General features: G+C 48.2%; 1 protein-coding gene across 1 annotated transcript in view; it reads left to right on the forward strand.

Annotated features, from left to right (window-relative positions):
• Nucleotides 1–21,115, forward strand: part of KDM4A (lysine demethylase 4A) — a 58,797-nt gene extending 37,682 nt beyond the window's left edge. Inside the window, exons 15-22 of the mRNA XM_063939356.1 lie at nt 2,940–3,016; nt 3,121–3,176; nt 3,677–3,785; nt 3,871–4,056; nt 4,210–4,377; nt 16,942–17,061; nt 19,095–19,187; nt 19,356–21,115. Of these exons, the coding sequence (XP_063795426.1) occupies nt 2,940–3,016; nt 3,121–3,176; nt 3,677–3,785; nt 3,871–4,056; nt 4,210–4,377; nt 16,942–17,061; nt 19,095–19,187; nt 19,356–19,496 (950 nt within the window). The 3' untranslated portion in view covers nt 19,497–21,115. The remainder of the gene's footprint in view (nt 1–2,939; nt 3,017–3,120; nt 3,177–3,676; nt 3,786–3,870; nt 4,057–4,209; nt 4,378–16,941; nt 17,062–19,094; nt 19,188–19,355) is intronic.
• The last annotated feature ends 5,253 nt before the right edge of the window (nt 21,116–26,368 follow it).

Here is a 26,368-nt window from a genome sequence, read left to right on the forward strand (position 1 = left end):
CTCCACGGCCTTGAGAATATACACCAAGGTAATGGCGGAAATGATGGTGCTCCTGCGGAAGCAAGGTGTCACTATTATCACGTATTTGGACGATCTCCTCATAAAAGCGAGATCAAGAGAGCAGTTGCTGAACAGCGTAACAGCAACACGGCTGGATTCTATATATTCCAAAGTCGCAGTTGGTTCCTACAGCTCATCTGCCTCTCCTAGACATGATCCTAGACACAGACCAGAAAAGGGTTTATCTCCCGATAGAGAGCTCAGGAGCTCGTGTCACTGGTCAGGAATCTATTAAAACCAAAACAGGTGTCGGTGCATCACTGCACTCGAGTCCTAGGAAGGAGGGTGGCATCATACGAGGCCATTCCCTTCGGCAGGTTCCATGCGAGGACCTTCCAATGGGACTTACTGGACCACTTGTCCAGTTCACATCTTCAGATGCATCGGTTAATCACCCTATCCCCCAGGGCTAGGGTGTCTCTCCTGTGGTGGCTGCAGAGTGCTCACCTTCTCGAGGGTCGCAGATTCGGCATTCAGGACTGGGTCCTGGTGACCACGGATGCAAGCCTCCGAGGGTGGGGGGCAGTCACACAGGGAAGAAATTTCCAAGGGCTGTGGTCAAGGCAGGAGACTTGCCTTCACATCAATATCCTGGAACTAAGGGCCATATACAACGCCCTAAGTCAAGCGGAGACCCTGCTTCGCGACCAGCCGGTTCTGATTCAGTCAGACAATATCACCGCAGTGGCTCATGTAAACCGCCAAGGCGGCACAAGGAGCAGGGTGGCGATGATGGTAGAAGCCACCAGAATTCTTCGCTGGGCGGAGAATCACGTAAGCGCACTGTCAGCAGTGTTCATTCCGGGAGTGGACAACTGGGAAGCAGACTTCCTCAGCAGGCACGACCTCCACCCGGGAGAGTGGGGACTTCATCAAGAAGGCTTCATGGAGATTGCAAGTCGGTGGAAATTGCCACAGGTGGACATGATGGCATCCCGCCTCAACAAAAAGCTGCCGAGATATTGCGCCAGGTCAAGAGACCCTCAGGCGATAGCTGTGGATGCACTGGTGACTCCGTGGGTGTTCCCGTCGGTCTATGTATTTCCTCCTCTTCCTCTCATACCCAAGGTACTGAGAATCATAAGGAAAAGAGGAGTGAGAACAATACTCTTTGTTCCGGATTGGCCAAGAAGGACTTGGTATCCAGATCTGCAAGAAATGCTCACAGAGGACCCGTGGCCTCTGCCTCTAGGACAGGACTTGTGCAACAGGGACCCTGTCTGTTCCAAGACTTACCGCGGCTGCGTTTGACGGCATGGCGGTTGAACGCCGGATCCTAGCAGAAAAAGGCATTCCGGATGAGGTCATTCCTACGCTGATAGAGGCTAGGAAGGATGTGACGGCTCAACATTATCACCGTATATGGCGAAAATATGTGGCTTGGTGTGAGGCCAGGAATGCCCCTCGGGAGGAATTCCAGCTGGGCCTTTTCCTTCACTTCCTACAGTCGGGAGTGACTTTGGGCCTTAAATTGGGTTCCATTAAGGTTCGGATTTCGGCCTTATCCATTTTCTTTCAAAAAGAACCGGCTTCTCTGCCTGAAGTTCAGACGTTTGTAAAGGGAGTGCTGCATATTCAGCCCCCTTTTGTGCCTCCAGTGGCACCTAGGGATCTTAACGTGGTGTTGAGTTTCCTGAAATCACACTGGTTTGAACTACTCAAAACGGTGGAAGTAAAATATCTCACGTGGAAGGTGGTCATGCTATTAGCCTTGGCTTCGGCTAGGCGTGTGTCAGAATTGGCGGCTTTGTCACATAAAAGCCCTTGTCTGGTTTTCCATGCGGATAGAGCAGAATTGCGGACCCGCCCACAATTTCTGCCGAAAGTGGTTTCATCCTTTCCTATAAACCAACCTATTGTGGTGCCTGTGGCTACTACTGATTTGGAGGATTCCGAGTCACTGGATGTGGTCGGGGCTTTGAAGGTTTATGTAGCCAGAACGGCTAAAGTCAGGAAAACTGAGTTGCTGTTTATCCTGTATGCATCCAACAAGCTGGGTGCTCCTGCTTCAAAGCAAACTATTGCTCGCTGGATCTGTAACACGATTCAGCAGGCTCATTCTGCGGCTGGATTGCCGCTTCCAAAATCCGTAAAAGCCCACTCCACAAGGAAGGTGGGCTCTTCTGGGGCGGCTGCCCGAGGGGTCTCGGCATTACAGCTTTGCCGAGCGACTACTTGGTCAGGTTCAAACACTTTTGCAAAATTCTACAAGTTTGATACCCTGGCTGAGGAGGACCTTGTGTTTGCTCATTCGGTGCTGCAGAGTCATCCGCACTCTCCCGCCCGTTTGGGAGCTTTGGTATAATCCCCATGGTCCTTACGGAGTCCCCAGCATCCACTAGGACGTTGGAGAAAATAAGATTTTACTTACCGGTAAATCTATTTCTCGTAGTCCGTAGTGGATGCTGGGCGCCCGTCCCAAGTGCGGACTTCTTCTGCAATGCTTGTATATAGTTATTGCTTAAATAAGGGTTATGTTTGGTTGTATCAGGGTTGATCTGATGCTCCGTTGTTGTTCATACTGTTAACTGGGTAAATTTATCACGAGTGATACGGTATGATTGGTGTGACTGGTATGAGTCTTGCCCTGGATTCCAAAATCCTTTCCTTGTACTGTCAGCTCTTCCGGGCACAGTTTCTCTAACTGAGGTCTGGAGGAGGGACATAGAGGGAGGAGCCAGAACAAACCAGAATCCAAATTCTTTCTTAAAGTGCCCAGTCTCCTGCGGAGCCGTCTATTCCCCATGGTCCTTACGGAGTCCCCAGCATCCACTACGGACTACGAGAAATAGATTTACCGGTAAGTAAAATCTTATTATCTATTGCTTACGGGGCATTGTGCAATCCCCTTACTTGAGCGTATTCACTTCTGCCCTTAGGTTGCTATGGAGTGCCCAAAGACAAAGCTGTAGACGGCTGGCTCTGTTCCAGGTGTGAAGAGAATGCTATCACGGAGGTAAGACAGCTGGTATGCTGGGGCGCATCAGTCTTCTGCACTGGTCTGTGAGCCCTAAGACCTGATCTTGTCCCATTTTGCTAATCTGCTTCTGACCTCCCTAGGACTGCTGCCTCTGTTCCCTGCGTGGCGGAGCCCTGCAGAAAGCCAATGACAACAGGTATCTCCTCCTGGTTTATTCTTTTTCTGAAACATTGTACTACACCTTTAGCTCCCTTTTTAGTAACTAGCTGCACTCGGATCAGATTCCCTCTTATCTAATGATTGTGACGGGATGCGGTCAAGATCCCGCCGGACGGAATCCTGGCGGTCGAAATACCGACACCGGGATCCCGACCGGCACAATCCTGACATATTCTCCCTCTGTGGGTGTCCACGACACCCATAGAGGGAGAATAAATGAGTGTGCCGAGCGTAGCGAGACACCGTGCCCGCAAGGGGCTACGTTGCGTTTGCCCCCTGTCGGGATCCTGGTGTTGGTATTCCGACTGCCGAGATCCCTTCCGGCGGGATTTCCTACTGATCCCATTGTGACCTTTTGTTGTAGCTGTTCTGTAATAAGTGGATGTACTGATTACATTATACTGTCCTCCTTTGTATTACAATGTCAGACTGTTGACCATCAGGATACCTGACCTCTTTATCTCCTGCGCCTGCTAGGTGGGTACATGTGATGTGCGCCGTGGCGGTCGCCGAAGCAAAATTTGTGAACATCGCAGAGAGGCGTCCCGTGGACATCAGTAAAATACCATTGATGAGATTCAGGCTGGTAAGTGCTCGCCGCGGCTGCTTTGGCAACTGGTCTTTGGCCGACAAGGGCATACTGAGCGCTGCGACTTCTCCATCTGTTCTAGAAATGTGCTTTCTGCAAGAAGAGACGGAAGCGGGTGGCTGGGTGTTGCGTTCAGTGCTCCCACGGGCGCTGCCCCACTTCATTCCATGCCTCCTGTGCCCAGGCTGCTGGCGTGATGATGCAGCCTGATGACTGGCCCTTTGTGGTGTTCATAACCTGCTTCAGACATAAATCCTCCAACAATGAGGTAAGATGCTAATACTATCGCTGTATATTTTCGGGTTGCACCACCTGGGGAAATGGGATTTATGAATTGATGCTTAATCCAGTGCGTAGATCAGCAGAGTACAGAATAAGTGGTGTGTGATTCTGTCACTCTACTACCTTCTCCTAACTTTAGGGCAAAGACTCTCACCGAGACATTGTACTGGGACAGACTGTGATCAGCAAGCACAAAAATGGCCGCTATTACCAGTGTGAGGTGGTGAAGTTGATGAAGGAGACGTTCTATGAGGTCAATTTTGATGACGGCTCTTTTAGTGACAACCTTTATCCAGAGGATATTGTGGTAAGAAAGCTGTGTTAAGTAACTGTCCAGAGACTACGTATTTCAGTCCTTCACGTCAGCCCCTGCCCCAGTGGAGCTTGCAAACTATATTCCCCGCCACATGTATACGCTAGGGCTTATTTGTGTTGTTAGAAGCCCATTAACCTACCCGTGTTTTTATGATTGTGGGAGGAAACTGGAACACTCGGGGGGAAAAACTGTGCACACACTGGGTAAATACAAACTCTACACAGATGGACTTGTTGGAAATTAAACCCAAGACTACAATGCTGTGAGACAGTGTTGCTAACCCCCCACCATACCATGGTTTCAAAGATTTCTTCCGTTTACACTGATGGTGCATTAAATTTTCTCTGACGTCCTAAGTGGATGCTGGGGACTCCGTCAGGACCATGGGGGGATAGCGGCTCCGCAGGAGACAGGGCACAAAAGTAAAAGCTTTAGGATCAGGTGGTGTGCACTGGCTCCTCCCCCTATGACCCTCCTCCAAGCCTCAGTTAGGTTTTTGTGCCCGGCCGAGAAGGGTGCAATCTAGGTGGCTCTCCTAAAGAGCTGCTTAGAGTAAAAGTTTTGTTAGGTTTTTTATTTTCAGTGAGTCCTGCTGGCAACAGGCTCACTGCAACGAGGGACTTAGGGGAGAAGAAGTGAACTCACCTGCGTGCAGGATGGATTGGCTTCTTAGGCTACTGGACACTAGCTCCAGAGGGACGATCACAGGTACAGCCTGGATGGGTCACCGGAGCCGCGCCGCCGACCCCCTTGCAGATGCTGAAGAGAGAAGAGGTCCAGAAATCGGCGGCTGAAGACTTCTCAGTCTTCATGAGGTAGCGCACAGCACTGCAGCTGTGCGCCATTGCTCTCAGCACACTTCACACCAACGGTCACTGAGGGTGCAGGGCGCTTGGGGGGGCGCCCTGGGCAGCAATGAAAGTACCTATGCTGGCTAAAAATACATCACATATAGCCCCTGGGGCTATATGGATGTATTTAACCCCTGCCAGGTTGTCAGAAAAACGGGAGAAGAAGCCCGCCGAAAAGGGGGCGGGGCCTATTCTCCTCAGCACACAGCGCCATTTTCCTACGCAGCTCCGCTGCTAGGAAGGCTCCCAGGCTCTCCCCTGCACTGCACTACAGAAACAGGGTTAAAACAGAGAGGGGGGGCACTTATTTGGCGATATTATTATATATTAAGATGCTATAAGGGAAAACACTTATATAAGGTTGTCCCTGTATAATATAGCGTTTTGGTGTGTGCTGGCAAACTCTCCCTCTGTCTCCCCAAAGGGCTAGTGGGGTCCTGTCCTCTATCAGAGCATTCCCTGTGTGTGTGCTGTGTGTCGGTACGTGTGTGTCGACATGTATGAGGACGATGTTGGTGAGGAGGCGGAGCAATTGCCTGTAATGGTGATGTCACTCTCTAGGGAGTCGACACCGGAATGGATGGCTTATTTAGGGAATTACGTGATAATGTCAACACGCTGCAAGGTCGGTTGACGACATGAGACGGCCGGCAAACCAATTAGTACCTGTCCAGGCGTCTCAAACACCGTCAGGGGCTTTTAAACGCCCATTTACCTCAGTCGGTTGACACAGAAACAGACACTGACACTGACTCCAGTGTCGACGGTGAAGAAACAAACGTATTTTCCATTTGGGCCACACGTTACATGTTAAGGGCAATGAAGGAGGTGTTACATATTTCTGATACTACAAGTACCACAAAAGAGGGTATTATGTGGGGTGTGAAAAAACTACCTGTAGTTTTTCCTGAATCAGATAAATTTAAATGAAGTGTGTGATGATGCGTGGGTTTCCCCCGATAGAAAATTATTGGCGTTATACCCTTTCCCGCCAGAAGTTAGGGCGCGTTGGGAAACACCCCTTAGGGTGGATAAGGCGCTCACACGCTTATCAAAACAAGTGGCGTTACCGTCTCCAGATACGGCCGCCCTCAAGGAGCCAGCTGATAGGAGGCTGGAAAATATCCTAAAAAGTATATACACACATACTGGTGTTATACTGCGACCAGCGATCGCCTCAGCCTGGATGTGCAGCGCTGGGGTGGCTTGGTCGGATTCCCTGACTGAAAATATTGATACCCTTGACAGGGACAGTATTTTATTGACTATAGAGCATTTAAAGGATGCATTTCTATATATGCGAGATGCACAGAGGGATATTTGCACTCTGGCATCAAGAGTAAGTGCGATGTCCATATCTGCCAGAAGATGTTTATGGACACGACAGTGGTCAGGTGATGCAGATTCCAAACGGCACATGGAAGTATTGCCGTATAAAGGGGAGGAGTTATTTGGGGTCGGTCCATCGGACCTGGTGGCCACGGCAACAGCTGGAAAATCCACCTTTTTTACCCCAAGTCACATCTCAGCAGAAAAAGACACCGTCTTTTCAGCCTCAGTCCTTTCGTCCCCATAAGGGCAAGCGGGCAAAAGGCCAGTCATATCTGCCCAGGGATAGAGGAAAGGGAAGAAGACTGCAGCAGGCAGCCCATTCCCAGGAACAGAAGCCCTCCACCGCTTTTGCCAAGTCCTCAGCATGACGCTGGGGCCGTACAAGCGGACTCAGGTGCGGTGGGGGGTCGTCTCAAGAGTTTCAGCGCGCAGTGGGCTCACTCGCAAGTGGACCCCTGGATCCTACAAGTAGTATCCCAGGGGTACAGATTGGAAATTCGAGACGTCTCCCCCTCGCAGGTTCCTGAAGTCTGCTTTACCAACGTCTCCCTCCGACAGGGAGGCAGTATTGGAAACAATTCACAAGCTGTATTCCCAGCAGGTGATAATCAAAGTACCCCTCCTACAACAAGGAAAGGGGTATTATTCCACACTATATTGTGGTACTGAAGCCAGACGGCTCGGTGAGACCTATTCTAAATCTGAAATATTTGAACACTTACATACAAAGGTTCAAATCAAGATGGAGTCACTCAGAGCAGTGATAGCGAACCAGGAAGAAGGGGACTATATGGTGTCCCTGGACATCAAGGATGCTTACCTCCATGTCCCAATTTGCCCTTCTCACCAAGGGTACCTCAGGTTCGTGGTACAAAACTGTCACTATCAGTTTCAGACGCTGCCGTTTGGATTGTCCACGGCACCCCGGGTCTTTACCAAGGTAATGGCCGAAATGATGATTCTTCTTCAAAGAAAAGGCGTCTTAATTATCCCTTACTTGGACGATCTCCTGATAAGGGCAAGGTCCAGAGAACAGTTGGAGGTCGGAGTAGCACTATCTCAAGTAGTTCTACGACAGCACGGGTGGATTCTAAATATTCCAAAATCGCAGCTGTCTCTGACGACACGTCTGCTGTTCCTAGGGATGATTCTGGACACAGTCCAGAAAAAGGCGTTTCTCCCGGAGGAGAAAGCCAGGGAGTTATCCGAGCTAGTCAGGATCCTCCTAAAACCAGGAAAAGTGTCAGTGCATCATTGCACAAGGGTCCTGGGAAAAATGGTGGCTTCTTACGAAGCGATTCCAGTCGGCAGATTTCACGCAAGAACTTTTCAGTGGGATCTGCTGGAAAAATGGTCCGGATCGCATCTTCAGATGCATCAGCGGATAACCCTGTCTCCAAGGACAAGGGTGTCTCTTCTGTGGTGGCTGCAGAGTGCTCATCTACTAAAGGGCCACAGATTCGGCATTCAGGACTGGGTCCTGGTGACCACGGATGCCAGCCTGAAAGGCTGGGGAGCAGTCACACAAGGAAAAAATTTCCAGGGAGTGTGATCAAGTCTGGAGACTTCTCTCCACATAAATATACTGGAGCTAAGAGCAATTTACAATGCTCTAAGCTTAGCAAGACCTCTGCTTCAAGGTCAGCCGGTATTGATCCAGTGGGACAACATCACGGCAGTCGCCCACGTAAACAGACAGGGCGGCACAAGAAGCAGGAGGGCAATGGCAGAAACTGCAAGGATTCTTCGCTGGGCGGAAAATCATGTGATAGCACTGTCAGCAGTGTTCATTCCGGGAGTGGACAACTGGGAAGCAGACTTCCTCAGCACGACCTCCACCCGGGAGAGTGGGGACTTCATCGGGAAGTCTTCCACATGATTGTGAACCGTTGGGAAAGACCAAAGGTGGACATGATGGCGTCCCGCCTGAACAAAAAACTGGACAGGTATTGCGCCGGGTCAAGAGACCCTCAGGCAATAGCTGTGGACGTTCTGGTAACACCGTGGGTGTACCAGTCGGTGTATGTGTTCCCTCCTCTGCTTCTCATACCTAAGGTACTGAGAATTATAAGACGTAGAGGAGTAAGAACTATACTCGTGGCTCCGGATTGGCCAAGAAGGACTTGGTACCCGGAACTTCAAGAGATGCTCACAGAGGACTCATGGCCTCTGCCGCTAAGAAGGGACTTGCTTCAGCAAGTACCATGTCTGTTCCAAGACTTACCGCGGCTGCGTTTGACGGCATGGCGGTTGAATGCCGGATCCTAAGGGAAAAAGGCATTCCGGAAGAGGTCATTCCTACCCTGGTCAAAGCCAGGAAGGAGGTGACCGCACAACATTATCACCACATGTGGCGAAAATATGTTGCGTGGTGTGAGGCCAGGAAGGCCCCACGAAGAAATTTCAACTCGGTCGATTCCTGCATTTCCTGCAAACAGGAGTGTCTATGGGCCTCAAATTGGGGTCCATTAAGGTTCAAATTTCGGCCCTGTCGATTTTCTTCCAGAAAGAATTGGCTTCAGTTCCTGAAGTCCAGAAGTTTGTCAAGGGAGTACTGCATATACAACCCCCTTTTGTGCCTCCAGTGGCACTGTGGGATCTCAACGTAGTTCTGGGATTCCTCAAATCACATTGGTTTAAACCGCTCAAATCTGTGGATTTGAAATATCTCACATGGAAAGTGACCATGATGTTGGCCCTGGCCTCGGCCAGGCGAGTGTCAGAATTGGCGGCTTTGTCTCACAAAAGCCTATATCTGATTGTCCATTCGGACAGGGCAGAGCTGCGGACTCGTCCCCAGTTTCTCCCTAAGGTGGTGTCAGCGTTTCACCTGAACCAGCTTATTGTGGTACCTGCGGCTACTAGGGACTTGGAGGACTCCAAGTTGCTAGATGTTGTCAGGGCCCTGAAAATATAGGTTCCAGGACGGCTGGAGTCAGGAAAACTGACTTGCTGTTATCCTGTATGCACCCAACAAACTGGGTGCTCTTGCTTCTAAGCAGACGATTGCTAGTTGGATGTGTAGTACAATTCAGTTTGCACATTCTGTGGCAGGCCTGCCACAGCCAAAATATGTAAATGCCCATTCCACAAGGAAGGTGGGCTCATCTTGGGCGGCTGCCCGAGGGGTCTCGGCTTTACAACTTTGCCGAGCTGCTACTTGGTCAGGGGCACACCCTGGCTGAGGAGGACCTGGAGTTCTCTCACTCGGTGCTGCAGAGTCATCCGCACTCTCCCGCCCGTTTGGGAGCTTTGGTATAATCCCCATGGTCCTTACGGAGTCCCCAGCATCCACTTAGGACGTCAGAGAAAATAAGAATTTACTTACCGATAATTCTATTTCTCGTAGTCCGTAGTGGATGCTGGGCGCCCATCCCAAGTGCGGATTGTCTGCAATACTTGTACATAGTTATTGTTACAAAAATCGGGTTATTATTGTTGTGAGCCATCTTTTCAGAGGCTCCGCTGTTATCATGCTGTTAACTGGGTTCAGATCACAGGTTGTACAGTGTGATTGGTGTGGCTGGTATGAGTCTTACCCGGGATTCAAAATCCTTCCTTATTGTGTACGCTCGTCCGGGCACAGTATCCTAACTGAGGCTTGGAGGAGGGTCATAGGGGGAGGAGCCAGTGCACACCACCTGATCCTAAAGCTTTTACTTTTGTGCCCTGTCTCCTGCGGAGCCGCTAATCCCCATGGTCCTGACGGAGTCCCCAGCATCCACTACGGACTACGAGAAATAGAATTATCGGTAAGTAAATTCTTATTTTAATTTATTAAATACATTTTCTCACAAAAACACGCCTGTTCATTGAAACCTGTGTGGTTTCGCCGGCCGCAGCTGCTTTCGGAGATTTTGTTTTGCCTTCCTGAAGCAGGTGAAACAAAATCCCTGATAAGCCGCGTCTCGCGCCGGCTTATTGGAGCTATTTGGATAGCCCCTGGCATGGCAATTACCCGCTATTAATGACTGCTGGTAATTAGATACCCCCCTTAGTGGATAAATGCCAATAATTCATGCCAGAATACCATCAATTTCTCTTATGCCAAAGGAAGGGGATTGGGGACTACCTGGCCCTGTGACCTCTAATGTTTTGCCGGCTGGCGCCCTTCAGATGCATCAGGAACGACCATGCGGCTTCCTGTCTGATTTTATTTAGAACATTTCTGAATGATTTTTATCTTACGTCCTAGAGGATGCTGAGGTCCACATTAGTACCATGGGGTATAAACTGGTCCACCAGGAGCCATTGGCACTTTAAGAGTTTGAGAGTGTGGGCTGGCTCCTCCCTTTATGCACCTATCAGACTCTGTTTAGAAAATGTGCCTAGGGGAGCTCCATAGGAGTTTTTATAGTTTTATTATTTTATTAGAGTTAGGCACAGGTAGGCTGCTGGCAACAGCCTCCCTGCTTCGTGGGACTTAGGGGGGAGAGTAGTGTCCGCCCTGAGGGGTCCGAGCCACTATATCCGCTGACAGGACACTGATCTCCTGAGGGTGATGATCGTTAGCCGCCCCAGGCGACCGCTCACTCCCGCAGCATGCCGCCACCCCCTAACTGAGCCAGAAGATAGAAGGTGGTGAGTTATGGCGGCAAAAGGGTAGGAGCACAGCTCTGAATGGCTGCGCTCCGGGAAGGCTCAGCGGCACACGGTGTTGGTACTATGAGGGGCGTCCTGAGCCAACCTCTAAATACCCTAAACTGGTCACGGCCGCTAACCGGAGACTGAATGCCCCAGCTAGTGACAGAATCCTCAGGCCAGTATAAAGAATTTGTGCAGGAAGATGCGCCATCTTCAGGGGGCAGAGCTTCTCCACAGAGTGGACCCAGCAGCGTTCAGCGCCATTTTCCTGCCTGCAGCTTCTATTCCAGACGCTGACAGGGAGAGCTGTCCATCCAAGCAACTCCAGCTTGGGAGGGGTGGGGAACTGTGTCTGACATTTCCCTGTGTGTGTGTGTGTGTGTGTGTGTGTGTGTGTGTGTGTGTTGAATATCTCCCATATCCATGTCTAGGGACTCTGTGTCATATGCTGCAGAAGATATTTCCTCTCAGGAGGAATCCATTCCATGTACACAGGAATGTAATGCCTTGTCTCAGATCCCTATTGATGAGCCTGAGTGGTTAACTTCTATCAAAGTAATGATTTCTCAGATCTCTACTAGGGTAGCTAATACTGAGACTAAAACTCAGGTCTTATATCTATGGCGGTTTGGTCAGGCTCTGTTCCTATTCCTGCAAAATCCCCTAGCATGTTCCCACGGAAACGTGCACTTGCCCAAATTATGCAAGATGACACGGATACCGACTGATACTGCAGACGGTGATGGGGACGTGCTGAAGGGGGCGGCATCCCTTGCAAAGGTGGTGCAGCTCATGATTGAGGCCATTGGAGATGTGTTACACATTACTGACACGCCACCTGAGCAGGTTGAGGAGGCTTACTTCACTGACAATAAGAAAGCCTCGCTAACCTTCCCTGTGTTTTAAATAATTAAAAGCTGTATTTGAAAAATTCTGGAAAAACCCGGGGGAAAAATTCCAGGTCCCAAAGAGGATTCTGATTGCTTTTCCCTTCCCTGAGGAGGATAGGAAAAAATGGGAAAACCCACCCATTGTTGACGCATCTGTCTCCAGACTGTCTAAAAAGGTCGATCTACCATCTACGATCTGTCCCTGGATCTACCGCGTTAAAAGAACCGGCTGATCGTAAGGTTGACACTACACTCTAATCCTTTTACACTGCTTCAGGAGTGACGTTAAGGCCCACTATTGACTGTGCGTGGATTTCTAAAGCCATAGTAAAGTGGTCAGGCACATTACTAGAGGATTTGGATACAATGGATAGAAGTGACATTGAATTGTTTTTATGTAACATACAGGATTCTGCGGGGTTCGTGGTTGAATCCATGAAGGACCTGGGTACGCTGACTGCGCGGATATCTTCCATGTTGGTATCTGCTCGCAGGAACTCTGGCTACACCAATGGTCTGCAGACCAGTCCAGGCGAAGTGTGGAGAACCTACCCTACACAGGTCAGGCTCTATTTGGGGAAGCATTGGATGCGTGGATTTCCACAGCAACTGCGGGTAAGTCACCTTTCCTTCCCTATGCTACGCTTCCTACAGATATATTTTCTTCAGCTGTTTCGCAGTCCTTTCGGACCACTAAGGCAAAGAAGTCAAAGCCTCCTACTAACTTCTTCAGAGGTGGTCTGGCGAAATCCAAAAAGCCTGCTCCCACAGGCTCCCAGGACCAGAAACCTGCTTCTGATTCATCAAAATCCTCAGCATGACGGTGGACCGCACAGCCTGGAGGAAGGGTTGGTGGGTGCGAGACTCAGGCGTTTCAGCCACGTCTGGGGGTCGTCCGGCCTGGATCCCTGGGTACAGGATATTGGGGGTAATTCCAAGTTGATCGCAGCAGGATTTTTTTTTAGCAGTTGGCCAAAACCATGTGCACTGCAGGGGAGGCAGATATAACGTGCAGAAAGAGTTAGATTTGGGTGGGTTATTTTGTTTCTGTGCAGGGTAAATACTGGCTGCTTTATTTTTACACTGCAAATTAGATTGCAGATTGAACACACCCCACCCAAATCTAACTCTCTCTGCACATGTTAAATCTGCCTCCCCTGCAGTGCACATGGTTTTGCCCAACTGCTAACAAAATTCCTGCTGCGATCAACTTGGAATTACCCCCATTGTGTCCCAGGGGTACAGACTGGAGTTTCAAGAACTTCCGCCTCACCGATTCTTCAAATCAGGCTTGCCAGCCTTGATGACAGACAGGGCTATCCTACAGGAAGCCATCCAAAAATTGGAAAAGTCACAGGTTATTGTTCCAGTTCCACCTCGTATGCAAAACAAGGGTTATTATTCAAACCTTTTCGTGGTACCTAAACCGGATGGTTCGGTCAGACCAATTTTGAACTTGAAATCGCTGAACCCTTACCTGAAGGTGTTCAAATTCCAAATGGAGTCTCTCAGGGCAGTGATCTCAGGTCTGGAGGAGGGAGAGTTTCTGGTATCCCTGGATATCAAGGATGCGTACCTCCACATTCCGATTTGGCTGCCGCACCAGGCTTATCACAGATTTGCACTGTTAGACAGTGACTATCCGTTTCAGGCGCTGCCATTCGGCCTTTCTACAGCACCGAGGGTGTTCACCAAGGTGATGGCGGAGATGATGGTTCTGCTCCGCAGACGGGATGAACATAATCCCATATCTGTACGATCTGCTGATAAAGGCATCATCCAGGGATACGTTGTTGCAGTCCATTGGTCTTACGACTCGTCTGCTCAGGGACCACGGTTGGATCCTGAACCTTCCAAAATCACATTTGGAGCCGACAAGGAGATTGTCTTTTCTGGGATTGATCCTCAACACGGAAGTGCATAGGGTGTTTCTGCCAGAGGAGAAAGCATTGGTTATTCAAACAATGGTCCGGGATGACCTGAAGCCAGCCCGGGTCTGGGTTCATCAGTGCATTTGCCTTCTGGGGAAGATGTTGCCTCTTACGAGGCTCTACAGTACGGAAGGTTTCATGCTCTGTCCTTCCAACTGGATCTCCTGGACAAGTGGTCTGGATCTCATCTACACATGCACCAGAGAATACGTCTGCCGCCGAAAGCCAGGATTTCACTCCTCTGGTGGCTGCAACTACCTCACCATCTGGAGGGCCGCAGGTTCGGGTTTCAGGACTGGATCCTTCTAACCACGGATGCAAGTCTCCGGGGCTGGGGCGCAGTCACTCAGGGGGAAACCTTCCAAGGAAGCTGGTCAAGCCTGGAATCCAGTCTTCTCCAAGCGGCCCATCTTCTGCGAGATCCAGCCATTCAAGAGCAGTTGGACAATGTAACAACGGTGGCCTACATAAACCGGCATGGCGGAACGAAGAGCAGAACTGCAATGTCAGAGGTAACAAGAATCGTCCTCTGGGCAGAAAAACACGTGTTGGCGCTGTCAGCAATCTTCATTCCGGGAGTAGACAACTGGGAAGCAGACTTTCTCAGCAGACACGATCTCCATCCAGGAGAATGGTCCTCCATCTGGAGGTGTTCACAGAGGTTACAGATCTTTGGGGTATACCTCAAATAGACATGATGGCCTTCCGTCTCAAAAAGAAGCTTCAGAGGTATTGTTCCAGGTCAAAGGACCTGCAAGCCGTGGCAGTGGACGCCCTGGTGTCTCCGTGAGTGTTCCAGTCGGTGTACGTGTTTCCTCCACTTCCACTCATTCCAAGAGTTCTAAAACTCATAAGGAGAACAAGAGTTCAGGCAATCCTCATTGCTCCGGTCTGGCCAAGAAGGGCTTGGTACGCGGATCTTCTGGATCTACTGCTGGAAGATCCGAGGACTCTTCCTCTTCGGGAGGACCTGTTGCAACAGGGGCTGTTTGCTTATCAAGACTTACTGCGGCTACATTTGACGGCATGGAGGTTGAACGCCAGGTATTAGCTCGGAAGGGCATTCCGAACAGTCATTCCTACTCTGATACAGGCCAGGAAAGGAGTTACGTCTAAACATTACCATCGCATTTGGAAAAAGTATGTGTCTTGGTGTGAATCCAAGAAGTTTCCTACAGTGGAGTTTCAACTGGGACGTTTTCTCCTTCCTGCAGGCAGGTGTGGATATGGGCCTGAGGTTGTGATCCGTAAAGGTCCAGATTTCGGCCTTATCCATTTTCTTCCAGAAACAATTGGCTGCCCTCCCTGAGGTTCAGACTTTTTTGAATGGGGTTCTGCACATCCAGCCTCCCTTTGTGCCGCCTACAGCGCCCTGGGATCTTAACGTGGTGTTGCAGTTCTTCCAATCAGATTGTTTGAGCCTCTACAGGAGGTTGAGGTCAAGTTTCTCACGTGGAAGGCTGTTACTTTGTTGGCATTATCTTCTGCTAGACGTGTGTTGGCGTTGGTGGCTTTGTCCTGTAAGAGCCCCTATTTGATCTTCCATGAAGATAGAGCTGAGCTCCGGACACGTCAGCAGTTCCTTCCGAAGGTTGTGTCGTCTTTTCATATCAACCAACCTATTGTGGTGCCAGTTGCTACTGACTCCTCAATTTCATCAAAGTCCTTAGATTTTCAGAGCCCTTACAATGTGAAGAGGACTGCTCGTCACAGAAAATCGGACTCTGTTTGTCCTGTGACCCCAAGAAAATTGGGTGTCCTGCTTCTAAGCAGACAATATCTCGCTGGATCAGGTTCACTATCCAGCATGCATATTCTACAGCAGGATTGCCGTGTCCAAAATCTGTTAAGGCCCACTCTACTCATAAGGTGGGTTCTTCCTGAGCGGCTGCCCGGGATGTGTCTGCTTTACAGAGCAGCTACTTGGTCAGGGTCGAAAGCGTTGGGTAAGTTCTACAAGTTCGATACTTTGGCCTCTGAGGACCTACAGTTTGGTCATTCGGTTCTGCAGGAGCCTCAGCACTCTCCCTCCCGTTCTGGGAACTTTGGTACATCCCCAGCATCCTCTGGAACGTAAAAGAAAATAGGATTTTAATTACCTAACAGTAAATCTTTTTCTCATGGTTCGTAGAGGATGCTGGGTGCCCGCCCAGCGCTTCTTTACCCTGCAGTGATTTATTGGTTCATTACTGCTTTGTTCTTGGTTAAGTACTGTTTTGTTACTTGGTAAGTAATCTTGTTCAGCCGTTGCTGATTTTTCAAACTGGTTAGCTTGATGTGCCTTGTATGTGTGAGCTGGTGTGAATCTCGCTACTATCTGTGTATAATCCTTCTCTCGAAGTTGTCTGTCTCCTCGGGCACAGTTTCTAGACTGAGTCTGGTAGGAGGGGCATAGAGGTAGGAGCCAGCCCACACTATTAAACTCTTAAAGTGCCAATGGCTCCTGGTGGGTCAGTCTATACCCCATGGTACTAATGTAGACCCCAGCATCCTCTACGGACTACGAGAAAAGGATTTAGCGGTAGGTAATTTAAAATCCTATTTCCTATTAATATGTCCTCTGTAGTTACAAAGGTGTGTAGTATGGTATGCCGGCGGCCGGGCTCTTGGCGACCAGCATACCGGCGCCGGGAGCCCGACCGCCGGCATACCGACAGCGTGGCGTGCGCAAATGAGCCCCTTGCGGGGCTCGCCACGCTATGGCGCCGGTATACTGTGCACCGGGATCCCGACAGTCGGCAACCTGAAGACCATCCGTAACAAAGGTAAAGTATTTCAGGTGTTAGTGTGGTTGAGAGTGGGTGGTTCCTTTTAGTAGTTTGTGGCTGCCTTTTGTAGGAGCGCCGGCGAGACTGTTAAGGTTTTTAGTTTTAGATATCAGATTTGTGTTTATACTGTAGAGTAGACCTTAGGATTATGGGCTTTTATTTTTGCTTATCTGTATTTGTTTCCTTCAATATTATTTAGAGCCGTGACTGTCTCAATTTGGGTCCCCCACCTGCTGGCGATACTGTCCAGGTCCGTTGGACAGATGGACTCGTCTATGGAGCCAAGTTTGTTGCATCTCACACGATTCAGATGTACCAGGTGAGCATGAGGCTTACACCCATGACAAGCACTTTTCTCCTAAAATATAGATTTAAAAAATAATAAATAAAAAAATCTGAGCCATTGTGGAATATTAAGGGAGTTACTGCTTGAATATAACATAACTGTATAGATCGTTGCCCGAAAACCAATCGGCTGTCGGATCAGGGAGTGGCGTCTCAGAACAGTACTAAAGCTGCCGGCTGTCTCTGGCTCACTATTTATTAGGGTGTGTTAGAAGTTGTGGGTGCTGCTGCATTGGTATTTTATTTATTAGCAGTTATTTCTATAGCGCACATATTCCGCATCGCTTTACAGAGACTACTTGCCCATTCACATCAGTCCCTGTCCCAGTGGAGCTTACAATCCATATACTCTACATCAGGGGTGGGGAACCTCCGGCCCGCGGGCCGTATAAGTCCCACAAAGCCGTTTTTTCTGGCCCACCAGCTTGTGTTGGTGAGACATGCCGCCGCTCAGTCCGGTGGTGGCGTGTCTCAGCTGTCCGGGCAGGGAGGAGAGCGCAGCTACATGTCCGGCGGCAGCGGCGGGTAAGATCTCAAACCAGCCGCCGGTTCGTGAGCCAATCGGATCTCGTGGACCGGCAGCCAGTCAGGAGCTGCCACTACCAGTTCGCGAGCTCTGATTGGCTCACGTACCGGCGGCTGGTTTGAGATCCTACATGCTGCCGCCCGACATAGCCGCGCTCTCCTCCCTGCCCTGACCCAGACAGCTGAAACACACCGCCGGACGGAGGAGCAGCAGCAGCGGTGAGCAGCATGGGTGGTTGGGGGGAGGGACGGAGACTGTGGAGGGCATTTGTGGATCTGGCACTGGGGGGGCAGTTGTGTACCTGGCACTGCACTGGCATACGTGTATCTGGCACTGCACTATTGGGGACATATGTGTATCACGTCCCATTTTAATTGGACACACCCATTTTTTGGCACGCGCGCCTTTTTGTATGGCCCCAGAAGGATTTTATAAATATCTAAATGGCCCTTCGTAGAAAAAAGGTTCCCCACCCCTGCTCTACATGTACATGCAGACACATTCACGCTAGAGTTGGGTGCCCATTAACCTACCAGTATATTTTTGGATTTTGAGAGGAAACCAGAGTACCTGAAGCAAATCCATGCTAGCACAGGGAGAATATACAAACTTCACACAGTTAGGGCCATGGTGGGAATTGAACCCATGACCTCAGTGCTGTGAGGCAGTAATGCTAACCATTACACCATCCGTACTGCACATTGTTATGGATTCTTCCAGCTACCTGTGGATAAAATATACTTGAACACGTACAGCTCCATCAAAGGTTTGTTCTTGCTTCTGCAATGGTACTAGAAGAATGGCTATTTTTGGCAAGTCTTTTTCCTACACTCTTAACCGGAACAATAACCACGCACGTCCTGCTGAGTATTGTGTTCCTCTATTGTACATTAGTTGCCCAAATCTCTTGGTGAGGGAATACATGAAGAGATCGGGCTCTAGCTGCAGCATCTGCGGTGACCAGGCTAGGTGACCACCATTCCTGGTGCTGTGGGGTTTTTTTTTCTCTGCTTGAGACTAGTTAAACATTGGCTATAGAAATATAGAGCCCGATTCTGCGTCACGTAGTTGAGTGCCACCGTATAAGTGAGAGCGACTGCGTTCTCAAGCGCACAGCCACAGAGGCCGTAGACAGATAAACAGCAGCTGTCATAGGTTTGGCGGTAAGTATTGATGGTGGACTGTCGGGAATCACCGGAATTGTTGCAGCGTGCAGAGAACACACAGTGGGCGTCTCAGTACTTGCTCACTCAAGCGCACACTTGTACACCAGGGGAAGGGCTGATACTAGCATCTGAATATTATCGCAACTGTGACTCCGGCAGCAGACACATCAGCCTCCATCCTTCAGTCAGGCCCATAATGTTTCCAGAAATTATAACACCACTCCTTCTTACAAATGTACAAGATCACTTTGCAATCTGTAGGGGCTTGCTTTTATTATTTTGTTTTTAAATGAGTACATTTTTTTTTATTTTAAGGTGGAGTTTGAAGATGAATCACAGCTATCTGCAAAGAGAGATGACGTGTACACTCTCGATGAGGATTTGCCAAAGAGAGTAAAGACCCGTCTGGTGAGTGCATTTTTACTGCAAGACGCAGAGATTCTGTTTGTCTCCAGATCAACTATTGGGGTGCGTTTTTTGTTTTTTCCCCTTTCCTCTGCCACCACCCATTAGAAAATGAATTGCACTTATGTCTTTCTGCACGTCAATTCTAACTCTTATTTCCCTCCCCGGCAGTCTGTGGCATCTGACATGCGTTTTACAGAAATCTTCACAGAAAAGGAAGTGAAACAAGAAGTGAAACGACAAAGGGTCATCAACTCGCGGTATCGAGAGGATTACATCGAGCCAGCTCTTTACCGCGCAATCATGGAGTGATACTGCCGCATACGCCCCTCTCCTTCATGGTTCTGGGGGGGGGCAAAACACCATTGGCCAATCGTCTCCTGCTGACTTGATCTCCATGACTGGACACTTTTCACTTTTGAATAAAATATGAATTTAAAAAAACAACCCTGCCCTCTCTTGTAAAGCATGATGGTAACGGACACCTGGGGGGACCTGTCCTGGCGCCCTGCATCGGATCTCTTGGACTCACCGGTATTTCAGATTGTGCCGGGAGATTGCAGTGGACTTGCAGGCACGTTAAACTACCTTCGTAACAGTGTTACCCGTGATCTCCTTTTCAGAGATGCAGACTCCTCCTTCGCACAGGACCCGCGGCAACAATTTTGCCAGGGAGCTTTTGAGCCGAAGTCGATCGACCTTAATATATATATATATATAATTGCCCCACTTTTGAGAAACTGCAGTCGCTTTGTGTTTTTCTTCCTTCCCAGATCCTGGCTTTGTTTTGATAAATTTTGCATTAGAAAGCTGGACTTTTTTTTTTTTTCATATTTAAGCAGAACTCTGACCGCAGATGAAATGATGCGCAGGTTTCCTGTATATGCTTCTTAGTTAAGATGAACTTCTCCTTTGAAAACACGGTTACAATGTATTCACTGTGGACGGGGTAAATATTAGACCTTTTTAAGTGTCTACCTCTAACAATCAAGTTTGTTGTGAAATGGTCAATATTTATAAATCCCCATTTTCCGGATTAACAGAACGCATTGGCAATGTGAGCAAGTCTTTTGTGATACATTTGCCCTCAGGCCCATTCTGTCTTAACGAGGAACCTCACTGCCTTTTTAATTCACGTAAATGAGCTTCGAACACGTTTACAAATTGTGTACCCCAGATTACAATTGCACCTAAACTACTAATTCGGAATTTACCAGCATTTGGACTACTGTGAAGAACAGTATAGAATATTCCCACCAAAAATATTGATTGTTGTGGGCGAAGTGGTCGGTGTGTTACGAATTAGTCAGTAACCATATGTTCTAAACTACCGTAAAACAAAGTGGTCTGAAAAGTCCTATTTTATTAAAGATCATTCCCTTTCATCTTCAGAAAGTCCTTTTAAAGAGTATATTTATAATGAAATGTTTGTAGGGGTAGTACTTTCTCGCAGAATGACGGAGGTAGTCGGTGGCCGTTTTCTAATGAATTAGCATTGTGTAGGTGAAAATGTATAATACTTTGCAGGTCAACCATATTGTAGTGTCGGATGTTGTCAATGCCTCGCTGATGGGTATCTGGAGAACTCCGAAAGTAGACTGAAGAGGAGGCGGAGGGGCTGTCGCAGACCCAGAACCTCTCATCGGATAGGAGCTGGACTGTTATCGCCCTAAACATTTTTTTTAACCGCCCCCTGATTTTGCGTTCGCTTTCCCCATGTGGGTGGGGTTTTTTGTTTGTTTTTCAGCATTAAACCCTTTCTGAACACAAAAAAAATACACAGGAAAAGACTGCTTATTTTTCTTTAAACCTTAAATTATATGGCAAGGTAGAGCATTAATTTTAGCAATAAACTGTGTGGTGTGCAGCTTTTGTGTCTGAATATTATTTGAATATATGTGGTATTTAAATAAAAAAAATATTACTCTGTATTGCTGATGTTCTCTTTGTCATTGCATTGTAGGTCCTGTGGAATTCTGGGGTTTGATTCATATTGCATATATACACTGTTATTGCTGTAGCATCTCACCAAAAGATATAGTGATCTGTGTTTGCTTAGTCATCTTGAGCTGTGGTTGCAATAATCTTTATTAGTTAAATGCATGTTCCATTAACCGTAGTCTGTTTTCCAGAGATTTAATAGCGCTCTCTCTCTCTCTCTCTCTCTCTCTCTCTCTCTCTCTCTCTCTCTCTCTCTCTCTCTCTCTCTCTCTCTCTCTCTCTCTCTCTCTCTCTCTCTCTCTCTCTCTCTCTCTCTCTCTCTCTCATGGGCCTAATTCAGGCCTGATCACTGTTGTGCGAATTCACACAGCGGCCGATTATTGAATGATTACGTATGCATCGCAATGCGCAGGCGCGAGCCCAAACAGCGACAGAATGGTGTGAAAATTTAGATCGCTAGGCGTATGCAAGGTGATTGACAGGAAGCTGACGTTTGTGGGTGATAACTGCCCATTTTCTGGGAATGTCATGACCAACGCAGGCGTTCCCAAGCGTTTTCAGGGAGGGCATGTGATGTCGGCTCCGGCCCCAATCAGCCTGTTTGTATCGCACTGGAGGAGTAGTCCTGGGCTACGCACACACTGCACAGACTGGAAAAATCATTCAATGGTGAGCGAGTTGCGAATGAATTTGTCTGCTGTATGGTGAAGTTTTTGCATGGCGTATGCATGCATTCACACACTTGCATGAGGAGGTTTTTCACACTCTATGGGCGGCGACTATCTGATCACAGAGGAGTATTCAGGTCTGTTAGGCCCTATGTCCGTGCCCATGACCTAACTTTTGTGGCTGCAGTGTGTACGTCACATTTAATGTGAGCTGCAGCACCCCAGCTCCCACTGTACACAATAAGTGTGACGTTGTGACCCAGCAGAAGCCGTGTCCAGTTATTTACCTGTAGACTCGTATATTTAGTCTGTAAATGGGACCTGTGAAACTTTTCTTAGCAAAATAGGAGTAAGTTTAGATTTAGGTGATAGCAATAACGCTCATGAGGGGTTGGGATAAAATAACTTTTCTTCTACATGCCATAGGCTTTCACAGTGGGTTAAGGCTGTAGGCATGTGGGCACCAAACTGGTAACTTTCATAGATGGAAACCACAAAGTTAATAGAGGGGAACTCTGATTTACATAGGATAAAATGTAGCAGATTAAAATCTATGGGGATGGGTTTAATTAACAGCGCAGCTGCTCACAGCCATTCACTAGGCAGCTTTTACAGTGGCCCCCTTTAGTTTCCTGGTGGGTCTTTTAATGACAGAAGTCACCCTGGTCTCTGCTCATGTTATAAGAAGTAGATGATCGTGATTTACGTGAGATCACAGACACTGAGGATATAAATCCCCTGGAGACGGCAGAGGTAGTTGAGCTCCTTATTTAAGGTACTAAACATTTCTGAGATTGTCACCGGATTCTCCAGACACTACTCTATTTGGTAGCAAGCAATGATCATCTGTCACTTATCCCTTTTCAAAAAAGCTTGACGATCGATTATCCGAGCTTGGAGAAACCCAGATAAGCATTTTCAGATGCCAAAAAGGTTTCTGATAAATTACCTCTTTCCAGCTTCAGTGATGGATAAATGGAAAAAATTGCCCTAAGTGGATTCCTCACTCCGTGTTCAAATCCATTTATACGGCAGCAGGTGTTTCACTTAGACCAACTTTGGTCAGTTCATGGGTTAACAAGGCAGTGGAATACTGGGCCACTAAGTTGATCAAGGAGTTGCAAGACGTGGTTTCGGTTGATGTAGTAATTCTAGCGGAACACATTAATGAATTGGCTATATATTTAGGAGAAGCTGCTAGGGATATCGGTCAAGTAAATTCTAAAATCTCTGCATCTGCTATTGCTGCTAGGAGTGCGCATTGGCTACGTTCATGGCAAGTATATGCGAGTCTAAGAAGGTGGTTGAAGCAATTCCGTTAACAGGAGAAATTCTTTTTGGAAAGGTCACCAAAATGCTCCTTTCATACAGCGCAAGCCTCTCAAGGACAAGGGAACCTACACCTCAACGAGGTAGAGGCTGTGGCAAACAACCAGCAATTGCTTGTTGCAGAGACCCAAATCCTGCAGAAAATAATGTGTAATGACAGTCTCCCCTACCACCGAGGCTCTGATACGGTGGGGGGCAGTTTTTTCAAATTTTTCAATGTGCTTGGTTTCTCATATCCGAGGATGCATGGGTCTGCAATGTCATATCCAAGGAATACAAACTAGATTTTGAAGTTTTGCAAATTTTTCACACAAGGTCTTCCCATTTTACTGGACAAACACAGAGATCTTCAGGGAGCAGTACAAGCCTAGGTGGACTCGGCAGTGCTGATGACTGTCCCGCCTCACCACAGAAAAAAAAGTTTACTATTCCAATCTTTTAGTAGAACCAAAACCGGACGTCCGGTAAGACCAGTTTTGAACCTGAAGTCACAATCAATTTATTTCCTACTATAGGTTCAAGATGGAATCGATCAACTTGGTAATTGCGAGTTTAGAACCCAAAGAGTTTCTGGTATCACTGGATATCAAAGATTCGTACCTTCACATCCTGATAGGGGAACCACATCAGGCTTTTCTCAGATTTGCAATAAACCAGGATCATTTTCTGTTCAGAGCTTTACTATTCAGGATCTCCACAGCACCCAGGGTGTTTACCAAGATCATGTCAGTGATTGCTCACCTCATATCATTGGGGGCTACTTGACGTACAACATTTTAGTACACCATGGTTGGATAATCAACTTCCGAAAATCCAGCCCTCAGCCGTCGCAGCGTGTCCACTTTCTAGGTATAATACTGGACACCATTGTACAAAGGATCTTTCTACCAGAAGACAAGGCGCTGAGTATCCGTCGCTTGGTTCAAAAGGTTCTCAAAACGCGAACAGTATCTGTTCACCCGTGCATTCGGTGGTGGGGAAGATGGTAGCTGCCTTGGAGGCCCTACAATGCGGTTGTTTTTATTCATGCCCTTTCCAGCTGGACCTCTTACACCAATGGTCGGAGTCTCATCTACACCTTCAACAACTGAACCGTTTATTACCTCGGACGAGAGTATCGCTCCTTTGGTGGCTGCAAATGCACAATCTCACAGTGGGCAGGCGGTTCGGAATATGGGACTGGATTCTTCTGACAACAGATGCCAGCCTCAGAGGTTGGGGCATGGTTGTGTTAGATCCACACTTCCAAGGCCATTGGTCTCAGCAGGAATCCTTGTTACCGATAAATGTGTTGGAACTGAGAGCGATCTACAATGCACTGTTGGAAAGCGCACACATTCTTCACTCCAGAGCAGTGAAGTTACAGTTGGACAGCGCAACAGCTGTCTCATACGTCAACAAACGGAGAAACTTGAAGTTACATCGCTATGCAGGAGGTAACTTGGATTCTGCAGTGGGCAGAACGCAACAAGGTAATTCTTTCGGCCATATTCATTCCAGGTGTAGACAATTGGGAGGCCGACTATCTCATTCGCTGGGTTTTCCATCTGGGAGAATGGGCTCTTCACCTGGAAGTGTTCAAAGCTCTAATACACCGATGGGGTTATCCACAGGTGGACCTCATGGCGTCCAGACTCAATTATACGCTTCCTCGATATGTGTCCAGAACACGGGATCTACAGGCAGTAGCGGTGGATGCTCTGACAGTGCCGTAGCCATACGATCTCGTCTACTTCTTCCCACCATATCCGCTTCTTCCTCGGGTCCTCAAAAGAATCAAGCGAGAAGTCACCACTGTGATTCTGGTAGCACCATATTGGATTTCGGACCTGTGCTCTTTTCTAGCGGACGATTCGTGGCCTCTTCCTCTACGTCTGGATCTGTTACAACAAAGAGCCTTTGTTCACCCAGATTTACCGCGGACATCTTAAAACATAAAGTAATTCCGGAGGCTGGGGTTCCCACAATGTTGCAGGCACGTAAACCAATAGCAGCTTCCCATTACCATCGCATTTGGCGGTCCTATGTGAATGCTGATGTTTTCCACTGGTGTGAATGCCAGAGTTTTCCACTGGATCCTTTCTCCTGTCCCAGGTTTCTGCTGTTTCATCAAGCGGGATTAGATTCGTCTGGGATCTCTGAAGGTGCAGGTGTCCGCACTATCAATATTCTTCCAACAACGACTGGTGCTCTTGCTGGAAGTACAGGGAGTTCTCAGAGTCCAACATCCGTTTGTGCCACCCGCGGCACCTTGGGATTCGAATCTCATGCTTTATTTCCTGTAGTCTAGTTTCTTTGAGCCCCTGGAGGAGGTGGCTCTGAAATACCTTGGATGGAAGATGGCTTTTCTTCTGGCCTTGGCTTCAACGAGAAGAGTATCTGAGTTGACTGTGTTTTCCTGTAAGTGTCCGTACCTGATTTTCCACGAGGATAGATCAGAATTGAGTACACATGCGTCTTTTCGTCCAAATGTCGTTTCAGCTTTTCATATCAATCAGCCCATTGTAGTCTCGTCTTTATGGGAGGATTCTGGGACACCTTCTACCCTGGATTTGGTTCGGGCTTTGAGGATGTATGTGGCCCGAACAGCACCTTTTGCAAAAATTTGATACTTTATTCATGCTGTATGATGCACCCCGCTGGTGGTGGTCAGCTACAAAACAGACCTTGGCCCGATGGATTCAATGACTATTTGACAAGCTTATCTAAACAAGTTTCAAAGACCTCCAATGTCAATTTATGCTCACTCCACACATTCCGTAGGGGCATTGTGGGCTGCTAGCCGTGGGGCTACCACGTCTCGACTCTGCTGGGAAGCAACTTGGTCTAGGATTCATACTGTTGTTAAGTTTGAAAAGTTTGATACGTTTGCACCTTCAGCTTCTATATTTGGTGGCTTAGTTTTACAGGTTCCTCAGTGCTCTCCCACCCAGGGTGGGAAACTTTTGAACAACCACAGTGTCATCTGAATCCCCCAGTGTCCCCTAGTGGCTGAATGAAAAAAAGGGGATTTTGGTACTTACCAATAAATCCTTTTCTCGGATGCCACAGGGGACACTAGACGTCCACCCAGTGCTGTTCTCTTGCCTTGGTTCTTGTTCAGGTTGGTTGTTACTTTTGTTGTATTCTCCCCTCGTTCTAGTTGTCTCTTGGCTCCCGTCTCTTCTCGGCTCATTCTTAGACTAAAGGATTAAGGGGGATAGAGGTGGAGGAGCCTGTTTCATTTCTCAATTAATTTAAAGTGCT

The sequence above is a fragment of the Pseudophryne corroboree genome, chromosome 9 (assembly GCF_028390025.1).
Source record: "Pseudophryne corroboree isolate aPseCor3 chromosome 9, aPseCor3.hap2, whole genome shotgun sequence".
Classification (NCBI taxonomy): domain Eukaryota; kingdom Metazoa; phylum Chordata; class Amphibia; order Anura; family Myobatrachidae; genus Pseudophryne; species Pseudophryne corroboree.